The sequence below is a fragment of the Chelonus insularis genome, unplaced genomic scaffold (assembly GCF_013357705.1).
Source record: "Chelonus insularis isolate UGA/USDA-ARS -01 unplaced genomic scaffold, ASM1335770v1 contig_160_pilon, whole genome shotgun sequence".
In the NCBI taxonomy this organism is placed as follows: Eukaryota; Metazoa; Arthropoda; class Insecta; order Hymenoptera; family Braconidae; genus Chelonus; species Chelonus insularis.
In genome coordinates this window covers 322,428-336,723 of record NW_023276401.1, presented here as the reverse complement: position 1 = coordinate 336,723, position 14,296 = coordinate 322,428, and the positions used below count along the sequence as shown (strand labels likewise).

The following is a 14,296-nucleotide window of genomic DNA, read 5'->3' as shown; positions in this document are numbered from 1 at the left end:
TTTTTGCAATTGTGAATTGTTAATGGAGTTGATAAAAAATTTCTTTGTTCAATCTTGAAAAATCTAGGTCAAAGGATGTAATACAGACATGATGAACAATTATTTTAATTGATGCAATAGAAAAGTGTATAAGAGATTGTCGAGTTAATGTTACATGAGTTCTTGTGATCAAAGCTGAGAAGAGTAATTATTTCAAGAATTTTTAGACTACTGAATTCAAAGTTGGAATCAAAAGAAAGCTATTATGTTTCATTTTTAGACATCAGTCGTTAGCTTATTAAGAATTAAACATGTACTAATTTTTTTCCTCTGATGGATACTTAAATTAGTCAATTTTAATAAACTACAACAAATAATCGTCAGTAGAATCATTACTTTATAATTATAATTAGTAAAAATGATTCATTAATTAAATAACATATAATAAGCAATAATTTTTGAAATTGATTATTTGAACCTAACAAATTAAAAATCACTAGATGTCTAAGAAAGCTTATATCAACAAATATTTATTTTTTATATTAAAAAAGTAGACATATTAAATAATAACTTTATGTTTTATTTGAGAATTTGTTACTTATCATTTGGTAAGTGAGATAAATTGTTATTTAAACAATCTTAGAACAAGAAATTGCAAAATGCATATGTTCATTTATAATAAACGTCCATAGTTTTTATGTAATTAACTTTGTTTTTAAAAAAAACAAGAAAACTTGTTATTAACTATTAAATCCGTCATAAAAGGAACAAACCAAAAATTGTAAACATGAGTATTAGTACCAATAAAATGTTTGAATAAAGAATTAAAACAAATAAAAGCAGTAAAAAGTAAACAAAATAATAAAAATAAATACAACTCACGTTCAGTTTTGATTGGAGGACTACTTGGAGTATCACGTCCACATTCTAAAACAAAAAAAAACTGGTAAACAAAAACCAAACGAACTAAAAAAAAAGCAAAAAATAAAAGATAACAGGAAATAACAATAGTATTCAAAAAAATAATAGTATAAGCTGTATTGTTTGGTGTAATAATTGTTGATTTAAGTGCAGTTTAGTTCCCATCAAGAGCCACCTAATCCGACGGGAACGTCGTGGTTATAGCAACAATGCATATAGCTACGTTACAAACACCTCAAGCTTCTCTAGAACATCCATGTAGTATATACTGATTACTACGCTATATATGATTATGTTACGCAAACAGCATCCGTCCAACAGTCACGTGCCATCAAAGTGAGTACTGGTTCAATGTTGAACCACGAAACACGCCCCTTGCTACGCTTCCAGTTCGCCTTGTCAGATATCAAGCATCCCCTGACAAAACAAGCAACCCCCTCACGTAAAATGTCCACCCCTACGGCAGTTCCCACGTAAATAGTGCTTGTTACTGTTTTGGCGTTTCGGATTACCAATGCTTCATGTCATACAGTTGCCTTTCAGCAGCTTGACAACATTATACTTTGCATCCTAGCCCTTTTAGTATCTCATTAAATAATATTTAACTGAATTGCTGTAATCTTTAGATAAAGTTGTAGTAAATCATAAATAAATAAGTCATTAATGAGTAAATTATAAAAAAATATTGGTCCACAATCATCATTGGTTGGGAATAAATAAAATAGGTATGATAAAATTTCTTTTGCATAGTCTTGGTAGATCTTGATGGTTTTGAGATACTTAACTTTGTCCATGTCTGATGTTGATAATATGTAAAACCATAAATAATTCTGTTTTGGTTAATTAAAATGATCGAATGAATAATTTGTCTATTATTAGAAATAAACTAGTGCATTCGCCTCGAGTTGAACAGGAAATAGATAAACGAAGTCATTCTGTGGCTAAGTTCTAATGTACTCTAATAAATTATCAGTAGGATAAAAACTTCATTACTATCAAACAACTTTAGTAAGTGGAAAAATTTTATAATCATTCGTTTCTGGAGTAGTTTAGTTCTAAGTGTCTGACCAGACTGTTTACATCTATTACATATTTGCAGACTACTGTTACATAACTACGTAACTATATTACCGAACATAATATCTATCTAAAACCTTATATAAACTCATCATCATCATCAACTACATCAACATTTCTAAAATTTAAAGTTGTTGATTTTGGTAGCTGATATTAATTTTAAGGATCATAAAATATGTTGGAAATTATAAAAAATCACGTTTGTGCTACTTTAGTTTCTTTTATCAGTTTTGAAAAAGTAGAGTACTAGAAATATGTTTGGAATTTGGTTTATTTGAAATACATACAACTGAGAGATAAATTTCAGACAATTCTAGATTGAACAAAGAGCAATGTGAACTTTCCTCGAGGTCAATCGCTTGTAGATTGATAATTTTAAGTTGCATATACACGAAAGAAATATTATCTACTGTCAACTTGTTTCTCTGTCACCTTGAACCCCATTGGCATTCGGTCATCATTATGTACATTGTACAGAACTCATTATTAAGCTAAGTTGATATTTTATATATTTTTATTCAATAATTGGTATTTATTTTAAAAATTATTCATATTTTTCTTAATAAATAAATTTTAAATCTCTTTTTCTTTTCTAGAAGTATTTCAAAAGACCTGCATCATTGATAGATAGTACAAATTAAAGAAAAAGTGGTCAAGAAAATAAATATTTCATTGATAAATAGCTCTAAATGGACTAGCATTATAGATAACTAACTTGAGTCATAGTACACATTCTTTGCACGTCTCAAATCAATAAAAAAGAATAGATAATAGTTTAATACTCTAGGGTACATGACTCTCATGAAGTAATTCAATACTTTTCCACCATTTAGACGCGTGCCAGTTTGTTCAAAAACATTTCTCATACATTTTCACTCGAGCAGACCATTTATTTGATCAATTAGTGTATTGAAAAAAGAGTAAAATAAATATGAAATACTATATTATAAAATTTCTCTCTTTATTCACATAAAATTAAATTTACTAACTGAGTTGAAGCTTTTGATGCTTCATTGATGGTCAAAAACACTAGTTTCAAGCACAGATAAAAAAGAAGATTGAAGGATTTTTAATTTTCTACTCATATAATCTCTATTTGCAAAATTTATTATAAAAAATTAATATTAATAAAATCATAAGAAGATCTAAAGATTAAAAACTATTGGAGTATTTTTTAGATTAAATTTTAAAATGATGATTTTGTTTGATAAAACAAAATGAGTGAATGTATCATGACTTGCTATTTAAATAAATAATAATAAATGATTAAATACATAAATAAATTATAAGTAAAAATTAAATCGTTTAATAATGCATTCATAAAAGCTTTGTTAATTGTTTACATTGAAAGGCTACTTTCAGATCAAGAATTCTATAAATTACTGTAATTCAATGTTTTGAAATGATTTTTTATTCATATAAATAGATTATTTAATTGAATAATCATAGATTCAACATAAATTTGTCAAAAAAAAATAAATAATGTATAGACTTCAAGTGTCTTATCAGCATTTTTCTTGCATAACAATTAATGCAACTGTTTATTTGTTACAAAAAATTGTCGTTAATTGATAATTATGGTTGAAGGACAATTAACTTTGATAATATAATTCTTTATGCTACATTCAGTAAATAAATTTGTTAAAACAATTAGTTGAAGACAAAAAAATTTATTTAAACAAGCTTATGTTAAAAAGAATAAATTTATTTCAATAAAAATGAATGTAAATAAAAATCTGATTATTTCTTGTAAAATGCTTTATTGAACTAAAAAGCAAGAAGATTTTTATTACAAATGTAATTTTGGAGTAAATAATGTGCATTTAATTCACAAAAACCAAATTTCATATCAAAATCTACAACTCACTATTAAATATCATCGATTTTTAATTACTTTCTTTTTCTAATTATTTTCCAATTTTCCATTTGATCAATAAGTAATTTTTCGAGGGTTCACTGTGGTCTCATAGATCTTACTAAAAGTTCTATCAGTGTCAATAAAATAATTATACCGTCATTAGCAATAACTTATATCGCTATATCCTAGGATATTAGAAGGTAGAGAAAAAAAAGATGTGTGGAAATAATTATTAGAGGGTTGAGAACGTGAAAAGCGTAAAAAAGCACACGAAAAATTAGCTAACTTTTTGATAGTTTAGTTACTCTTTTATAACACATATCGACTGATTTATTTTTATAAAACTTTTATCCTTTCTTTTGATATATGTATATCCGCCATTTTCTTTCCACCCTCGCTATCCTTGACAACCCTCCTATCAACCAACCCCTAGTCAGAGAATGTTTCAGTGATAAGCACGAACGTTTCTTCGCGAATGAAAATTTTTTCTTGTCGATAATATGGCCAAGTGCGTGTATCTTTTTTTGTAATGTTATTATTTTTTATCATCTCCAAAAAAAAGAGATTTAAGATTAAATAACAAATTTGATGACCTTGTATTGGTGGCCTTGCGATAAAAAGTTGCAAACTAAGTACCATTGAAAATAATCCAAGGTCATTAATTGAATGAAATCAGTGAAATTTTTTTTATATTAGCGCTTGCGCTTTCTTATCACCAAAGTATTAACAAGCTAAGAGGTTGTACAAATTTTCGAATCGTTTAGTATAGAGTGCTTTAATCATCACAATAATCCGAAGGTCGACACGATAAATGAGTTCTTGGAACTTGATTGCACTCTAATTCTCAGTTAACGACATGCATATACATTTTATTTGTTGCGAAATGTGCACTATGGTTCCCTTTAAATAAATAATGAGAAATATTATTTATAATTATTCGAACTCTTGATATACTTAGATATCTACTTAACATTTTTGCTTTATTTTCACATCAAAAACTGTCTCAAGAAGTTGAATAATGTATGATTGAAAAAATATTATTGCTGCTAGTGTGATGAATAAATTTTCTATAACAAAAATGTTGAAGTGATATATAAATTATTTAGAAAACAATTTCTAATAGTTTGTAAAAGTACTCTTAATGTGAAAATAAATAATAATTATTTCTAGTTGATTTATTTTTAATATCATTCAAAAAATGTATTTAAATTTTAAATAAATATTTTTGTATTAATTTCTAAAATTGTTTATTATTTTAATGTTAGTGTATTTAAATATTGAGGAAAAATCATTGATATCAATGGTTTTTTTTTATAAAATTATCGAATTGCAAATTATACTTCAGATTACGATCAATTGATCAAGGTGTTCACTTGAACAACAATTAACAATAATTATAAAATCTTGATTAAATTTAATTTATCTGTTCTTGAACATAAAAAGATATAATTTTATTCAATAAAACTCAAAAAAAACAAAATTTTATTTTAGTCTTTCTAAAAATATTATTTATTTGTCTAACACAAATAAATCATAATATATATAATAATAAAACTGTAATTATTATTTTATCTTTCTAACTATTCTTATTTGTAAGTATAAAATACCATCACTATTTAGTAATAAATAATTTCGAAATAAAAATGACTAGAATTCACATCCAGAATTCCAATCGAGATTTTTTAAAAACACAACCGAAGTAATAAAAATATTTTTAAAGGTGTAAATACAGCAGCTTTTTAGCTTTGTGATATTTTTTTTTGGCTTTAATGCATTCAGAATATTATGCTTGGGGCAATATCGTATTGATTGCGGGGTAGCCGTGCCCTCGAGAACACATTACATGATTAAACTACCCTGTGGACGTAGAGGAAGAGAGGGTGTTAGGCCGGCCTTGTAGCACTTACCTTATTAAAATATCCACCGAGCCGACGTGCAGCCCTTTTAACAAAAAGCTTCTTTCTAGGTAAATCGGTCTTATCTGTCTACATTTTTTTTTCCATTTATTTATTTACAACCAAGACTGTGTCAACCGGTTTGCTGTTTGAATATTTATTATCAACTCTAGTCTATTCAAAGGTAATAAAAAATTTTATAAATATTTCAAATCACTTGATAATATTTTATATATCTTTGATACGTATGTGTGTTAATATATTTTTATTTGATGATATTTTGGTTGACTTACAAGTCGCGATGGAAATAAATGGAAGAACAAAAGAAGAAGATCCTGAAATCTTTTCTCTTTAGAACCTATATGCAGTTTTTTCTTAGACGCACGACCAAATTCCTTGCTAGCTCGTTTATCGACTCCAATCGATTTTTGCTGCTAAATTATTTCTCGAATCCAACGCTCGAGAGTCTTGGATATCCATCACGATTTCTTGCTCGAATATCTCAGCAGATTCCATATTTCAGGATTTATTTTTCTATTTTTCGCATTCCTACATTGTTAATAAAATTCATTAAAAATTTTTTTTTTTATTTTATATAATAAAAATTACTGGGTCAAATCATGTGACACAGACATCATTCATACTAATTTAATTAATATAATGGAATATATAAATAAACGACGATTGTGAAAAGTTTATCATCATTTATGTTTTCAAATAGTTTTTAATACAAATGTGAAAAAAATTGTTTTAAAAGATTTGAAAGAAAACTTGAAGAATATTAATCAAATACTTTACATTAAATTAACTAATTTTTTAAATAAATAACAGCCAAATGTTTTATTTTAATACTTGATAGCAACTATTTAGTACTTTTCATTTAATTAAATAAAATGCATAAAAAGCAATGATTGAATAATATTTTGGCAGCAGATAAAAAAAAAAACCATACTATGAAATAAATAATAATTTTTTATCCTAAAATAAACTGATCTATAAAATAATGCAAGGAAAAAATGATAATAGATTAATATTTTCTCTTTTTCATAAACAAATCTTTTCTCCAACTGCATAAGTAAACTTTAAAAATGAATATAAATGATGGTTTTTTTTTTATAAACAAATAAACAATGGTTGGGGTTGAATAGTTAATCTCAGAAAATAATGATCACACGATGGTATCATTATGTTTAATATTAATTGAGATAATTTTCAAAGTCGTTCGTTAACTTGGTTATAAAGGCTCCTGGCACTTTCCAGTCACTTGCGTTTGCTCTTCCGTGTGCATAATTAAACGACGCCTTCGACCTTGCTCCACTCACCGAGATTGAGGGGATGAATAAGTCACGTGGACAGGTGAATACGCTGAGATTTTTATTGAACGATTTAAATTCTTATTCCTACATTTTTTTTTTCTTCTTTTTCTTTTAAACATATTTAATATTTTATTCACTCTTAAAAGCACTTACTTTCATTAAATTCATATAAATCTTGTCATTTATGAGAAAAATATTTATATTACAAATGTCGTATATGTAAAGAATGCAAAACACTTGGCACATTTTCACGCAAGTACGAGTTTATTTTACTCATGTTACGGTGCATATACCTCGCGTGAGTATACCGTAAAGTAAATGTGCATTATGTACGAGTGGCAATCTGTTGCACCCTTCAAATTTTTGCTTGTTATATTTTAATAAACTCTCAAGATTCTTTTTCTAGACTCTCTTGAATAATTACATAATAATTTAGTCTCTTATCAATAAAGTTGAACATTTTTTTTTAAATTCAAAAAAATTTTAAGATGATATTTTTTGCTTATAGGCTTAATTATCTAGTAAATAAACTTATCAAAAAAAAGAGTCAAATTGACCTTAGATTTAAACCAAGATAAAAACTAAGTTAAATGTCTGCATATTATTTCAAGTGTTTCTTTCCTGTACCTAAATTCTAATCTATTATTTAGATTTTATAGCTATTTTTTATCAATACGATAACGTTTGTTTGAATCACCTGATCTTTTTTATACTCAAGTGATAATCAATAAAAAAAATAAAAACACAATAAGAACCAATTGACAAATACGGTTGAGTAACAATTCTACAGCATGAGAGAATGCTTTTTTTTATCAATGAAAAATACTTACGTTCGAGAAGTTTATTGCGAGCAAGAAGAGCACGTACAAAGTCTGGAGTGGGAGGTGCATCAGTGAGATCAGCACCTTCCTGATGTGCCGACGGAATAGAAGGTCCAAGTGGTGGTATTGATGTTGGTGGGGGCCTTGGCATGAGTACAGGTCCGTTTGTGAGGGGTGGCAAGGCCCCAAGTGATCCTGGTGGGTGTAGAGTATTGTGGGCTTGAGGGCCCGCATTTGATGCTGGTTGTACTGCTGCTGACATTGAAAGATCGACGCCGCCTAAGAGAACCGGTCGACAACCACCGCTTCCGACGCCACTTGACACCGCCGGGAGGATTCCTCCACCCCCCGGCAGTGGTGCGTATGGCAAGTACAGCTCCAGTCTAAAGCTTGGCTTTAATTTTATTCACTAGACCTCCTTCTTACTGATACTCCAACTATTATAATTATTATTGTAACACCTTTTTCAATGATCACTTTGATACTCCTGAGATGAATTGATTTCCTTTCAACTAAAATGTATTTTCACAATAGCTCAAATGTTTTTGTTGGAGTTTCTGTAAAACTCTGAAGCACTAGACTAATCAATTCAACTGAAAAATTGTCACTGTTGATAATTGTTTGTTTGAGAGATTGTTCAATGCAACGAGCTTATAGTAAGAATAATAATAATAATAATGGTAGTTATTATTTAACACTATTACACTTTGACACTAGATTATTGTTTCTATGATTATACTTGTGGTCTGTCGCCACAATTATCATCACTCAACTTTTCCCGCACTTTCTGCGTCTCTTAGTCACCCAGAAAAGTATCCAAATGCTTTTCATGAATTTTTTTATCCTCGTTCTCTCTGTTGGAATGATAATGATACTAATATTTACATCACAGTGAACTACTTGATGCTCTAATTGATAGCAAAACTTAGCTAATATTAGTCACCGATAACAATAATGAATTTCACAAATTGAGCCCCGCGGCAGGGTCGCGTCCGAGCGGGCCCAGAGCCAGCCGCGTACTCGACACAAACTCAAGCCGTCGGTTCGTTTCCTTATCAGGCCGTTCACGACTCCCGGTTTATCTCGACCATAACCTTGGCTATTCCGCACTCGGAAGATCCAGCAAGATCTCAGTATGCTTCAGCAAATTGTTCTAGTTGTGATTAAGAATAATTGCTGGTTGTTTTTTGCTGTTTATTAGAAGTAACAATGATACGATCATGGTCTTGGTTGACCCACGAGAACGTGTGTAGCTACGATGACAATCAATATCGCTTTTGATCTCTCCAAGACTCTCCCTAGTCTGACGATTGGTAGAAATGGGTTTTTACACGCGCGTCGATGTAAATCCAGTGGTCGAACTTGATGTAAATCGTTGATGGGAGAGAGTAGCAGAGAAAGGAACTGACGAAAAAGCACAACTGACTTAGTCGCCGCTCCTTTTGCGGATCCTCTTTCGTAGCCGCGCCAGGAGACCGCCGGCACGTAAGAAAGAAGTCCGGATTCCGTGACTTCGACGATGAGGATGAGACACGATCGAAACCATTCGACTCTCTTTGATATCTTTTCTTTCCTTTTGTCACCACTATTTTTATTTATTTGCTTTAATATTCTTTTTTCCATGCACACAGCAGTAAATTTATCTCCATTATTTTGTTTCAGTGTAATTTTGTATTTGAGAAATCGAATTCTCCAGTTCACTTGATGACAGAAACACCCCGGGCGCGGATGGAAAGGTGCGATTTGATAACCGAGTGCCGAGGAACTATGGCAGTTGGAGTGCTAAAGTCCGGTGTATGGAGCAAGAGGTGGTTCTTGCGCGGGAGAAATTTCTCGGAGGGATGAGACGAAAGAGTCAACCAGACAAGAGGTATTGAGGGTGTGAAAGAGCGAGGAAAAATGATTCTAAAGCGATAGAACACATGATATGTAATAGAGAAAAAGAGACACACTATCCCTACTCGATGTTTTCGCTTCCACCAACCCCAACTCACGTCAAATCCACCACCCACATTTACGCTCTTGCTTCGTGGTAGGGATGACCACCCCCTTGCACACGCTTGCGCTTTCATTCCATCGCGATTTGCCCTCCATTTCGCAAAATAAATCGCAAAAACCGCCAACATGAATTTTACTGATGTTTTATTATTTCAAGATGATTCTTTTTCTGCCTCAAGACTCTAGTAAATTTTCTTTTCTTTTTTTTTTGGATCTATTTATTGTAATGAGAACGATTTTTTATTGTTTATTTTTAGAGTAAATTCTTGTTATTTGTATTATTTTATTTATTATTATTGAAAATAATTTGTAAAAAATATCAAAATTCTAGATGAATATTTGGCTTGAATCATTTATGTGAGAAAAATGTTGCCTCCCGTCACAAGGCGCCGTGGCTTAGTTGGTTAAAGCGCCTGTCTAGTAAACAGGAGATCGAGGGTTCGAATCCCTCCGGGGCCTACCCTTGGGGTTATATTTTTTACAAAATTTCAACCAAGGTAATCACAAAAAGGAAGAAAAGAAAATTTGCAAGTCTACTAATTGACCACTCAAGTCATTCTATTTCAATATACTTATTAAAGTTGGTGAATAAAATGCGGAATAATATTATGCAATATGTTCTCCAGCCTTTGAGGTAAAAAAAAACTTTTTCAATAACAGTGCCAAGTAATTTTCGTTGGTTTTCTCTTTTAAAATTTAAGACGAAAACTTTAACGAAAGTGCAGTCACCGTTATCTCCTACTTCTTTTACGTCTTTTCTTTCCAAGTTTTGGCAACTTTTAAAAAGCTCAGCTTGTGGTTCAGCATTTTTAACCTCAACCACTGGAGAAAGTTAAAAATTCACTGGTGGGTAGTATTTTATCAAGGGAAGCTATTTTTCTAAAAGACTCATATTCTATTATTCATTTGAAGTCGAAATATTTTGCAAAAATTTTTTTTAAAAAATTACATTCTCAACTCTTTTTAATAAATAAATAATTATTCAACAAAAAAAATTGAATTTTAAAAAATCCCATAAAAACTTTTAGATTATCCTGCACAAAATATTCATTCCATGTCTCCCATTCAGTCTTTATTTAACAAAATTATAATAAAAAATAAATGATAAATTTCTACTCTAATGCATAATAAAAAAGCTAAAGTCTAAGTTAATTATAAAATAATATTAATTTCTTTATTCTAAATAACCTGAATTGAAAATTGCAATTTATATCATGGCTTTTATTCTTTTAATAATTGATATCAATCTTAATGATAAGAATATACAGTTTTAATAAACAATGACAATTCTTCATTAAAGGTTGATATGAAATTGAAGTAATTTGTCAGCACCAATTCCATCATCACTTACAGAGAGAAGTCAGTATCAAGATATGAGTACAAAAATAAAGGTTTAAGTAAATCGATTAATCGGTTAAACTAGCAAACCCCCATGAAATTCAATTGTCTTTGTGCCATGCATCTCTCCCATGTCCTAACCACCCTTATATTTTCATCCCTCTTCTCAAGAAGTTAACTCGAACGATCCTGTAGCTATTAGGGTGTCAATTAAATTAGATCATCCAACCAGGGGGTGATTTTATTCGTAAAACCTTTCTCTAACACTTGTTGTTTATATCTTTATGTCGATACACTTGCGAACTAATCAAGTTTATACTCTTTCTCTCTTTCCTTTTTATAATTTTTTTTTTCTACGTACAGGTTTTATTGATAGAAATTATTACCCATGCTAAAAATGACAATCAATCGCAGTATCATATAAACATAAGTTACTAACCTTCCATTGATGTTTATATGAATAATTTAAAAGTTTTTCTTTGGGTTTATTAAACGAGGGATCAACCCTTGCTAGTCATCACCACGAGTAGGATCTCTAATCCCTTTGGGATAAGGAGTTTGATTTTGTAGTTGGACTCTATGTCTAATTTTTTTATTGTATGAGTGATGGAGTTTATGAGAATTTTTGACTACTGATAATTAATTCATAAATCTATATATCAATATTGTTCAATATTTGTATAGATTTGATTGAACTTTAGAACAAATAGAAGCTATAAAATGTATTGCTTGATTTTATTGAATTAAAATAATTCAAATTTAGAAATAGATAACGAAGCTTGGCTTATCATTTCTTATTTACAAAGTAACATTTCCAATAATAAAATTCTTAATAACATTAAAACAATTTATGTTGCAATATTGATGCACTTTATATATTTACTTGATACTTTTTAATAAAAACAATTCTTAAGCAAATATTCCTTTATAAATATCACGATTTTCATCATGAATTTTACTTAAATTATTTCAACTATTTTATTGATGAAACTTGGTAAGCTTATTTTTTAATAAATTAAAAATTTTAGAAATTCAAAAATATTGATTTTTTTTCCAAGTTTGTTGAAAAGGATTTTTTTTGATCAAGATTTATTTTTGAAGTAAAATTTAGAACAAGTTCTATTCTTACTAAAATTGATTAAAACCAGAAAAATATTTTCAATTGATCACTTTCAATTGTGCTCACTCGCATGAGTTGTTCTGAATTTTGGAAGAGTCAGATCACCCCTCAAGCCATGAATCGAAATGATCGCTCAAGCCAGGGTTCTGATCATTGCTAACGATAATGGTGGATTAGCAGGCATCTGCCATCTGGCATAAGACCCGTATCACTACACATTTCAATAGAAAACTTTGACTTTATTGCTAGCCAAGTTATACTTGAACCAATCCCCCCCCCAATCCTTTCCATAATTACCAAAATGATCTCAAAGCTAACAAGACTAATAGTTGGATGTTAAAAATTTGGAAAAATCAAAATGATGAATCGTTTCTTTATTTTTGTGCTTACCATTGTGTCAAAAATTTATAGGATATGAGTTGTTTGAGGGGAAAATAGAAGGACTTATCTGGGATATACATTTAATTTGGAAGTTGGCCAATTGGCACGATCGACTTAGCCAATTCTCCGAGTATTTCATGGATTTACCGAATATTTAGTAGGGCTTATGGCTTTAACGTTTGGTAGTGTCGCAGGTGGCTGACACTTGCGTGATTCACGTTCTGTGTGGTCGTCGCCTCGATATGGATGAGCCCATGATACACCCTGTATGCGGTTCTCCCTTAACATTATCTTTATCCTCATATCACCTCTTCTTTCACCTTCTTTTTCTTTTTCCTCACACAGTTTACATTCTACACATCTGGTCAATTTGTGGCTTCAATCCAATATTCAAAGATCGAAAGTTTCAAGATTTATTTCTGCATTTTCATTGCTGAATAAAATATCAGTACTCATCGTTTTTTTTTTTTCCAGACTACTTTCTTCTTTCTTGTAGAAATTTTAAATCGATGACACACGTGGTTGAGGGTAAATAACCTAGAGAAAAATAAAAGAAAATTATTTATTAAACTGTATTGGCAATGATCAAAATGATTACTCTTACTTGGAAGACAAGTATTTTCTTCAATTAATTTGCTATGGTATTAAACGACGTGCTGTGACTTGACCTCATTGCAACGAACTTTTTGTCTTAAAGGGTTTTATACTAAAACTAATATCATGGAGTCTATCTGTTGATGATGATTCTAGTAAAATAAAAATTTTTATCATTGTTTACATTTTTGAATTTAATCATTTAAAATGAATGAATTGTTTTAAAATAATTGATAATGAATATTAAATTTAATTTGTTATTTATCTTTTAAAATATAATTTTCCATTAATGTTTTATTAATAAAAACAAAAAATCAATTCTCATTGAAGTATAAGAAGAATAATTTCTAAATTAAAATACCTAGTAACATTAATTATAATAACACATTATAACGAATAATATTAATATGGTAAATATTAATTATTGTATCAGCATAAGTAATTGTATTGTCATAGTAAATATTTTTATGATATTACACTAAAGATAGGATAAAAATAGAATAAAAAATAGTAAAATGTGCGACAATAATTATTTTCAAAATTAGGAAAAATTATTAATGTTACTTATTTTATTCTCTACTGAAACCAATATTGTAGATTGGATAACAATTTTAAATATGACTGCGCAGGTTTACTGTTATCCATTTGGGTAAAGACACATCTGGATAACTATTAATAAAATTGTTTGTTAAGCAAATAGAAATTTACTGCTTCAAACATTTTTACGCATAAACATGCGTATTTATCCGAATTTTAAGTATTTTTCTCCAATGATAATTTATTTTGTTACTCACAGCTTCGATAACTTATAAATTACATTTTTAAAACTCTATTATAGCTGTTGGATAGTTAAAAAAAATCTATCTATTTATTACAAGTTTTTGAAATATCAAATACTCTAATGCTCTGTAGGAATTCATTTATTATTTATTATTCTTAGTGTTAAAACTTAATTTAAAAATGAATTACCACTGGAAATCAAATTATTTATAAAGTAT

General features: G+C 29.3%; 1 protein-coding gene and 1 non-coding gene across 2 annotated transcripts in view; one reads left to right on the top strand and one right to left on the bottom strand.

The window, feature by feature from the left end:
* Window positions 1-9,710, bottom strand: part of LOC118064114 (LIM/homeobox protein Lhx3-like) — a 34,772-nt gene extending 25,062 nt beyond the window's left edge. The window contains exons 1-2 of the mRNA XM_035078519.1: window positions 7,877-9,710; window positions 862-906 (exon numbers count right to left, since the gene is read on the bottom strand). Of these exons, the coding sequence (XP_034934410.1) occupies window positions 862-906; window positions 7,877-8,129 (298 nt within the window). The 5' untranslated portion in view covers window positions 8,130-9,710. The remainder of the gene's footprint in view (window positions 1-861; window positions 907-7,876) is intronic.
* Window positions 9,711-10,250: 540 nt separating this feature from the next.
* On the top strand, window positions 10,251-10,324 carry TRNAT-AGU (transfer RNA threonine (anticodon AGU)). Its single transcript has one exon. It is a non-coding gene; the product is annotated as a tRNA-Thr (tRNA).
* Window positions 10,325-14,296: the final 3,972 nt, after the last annotated feature.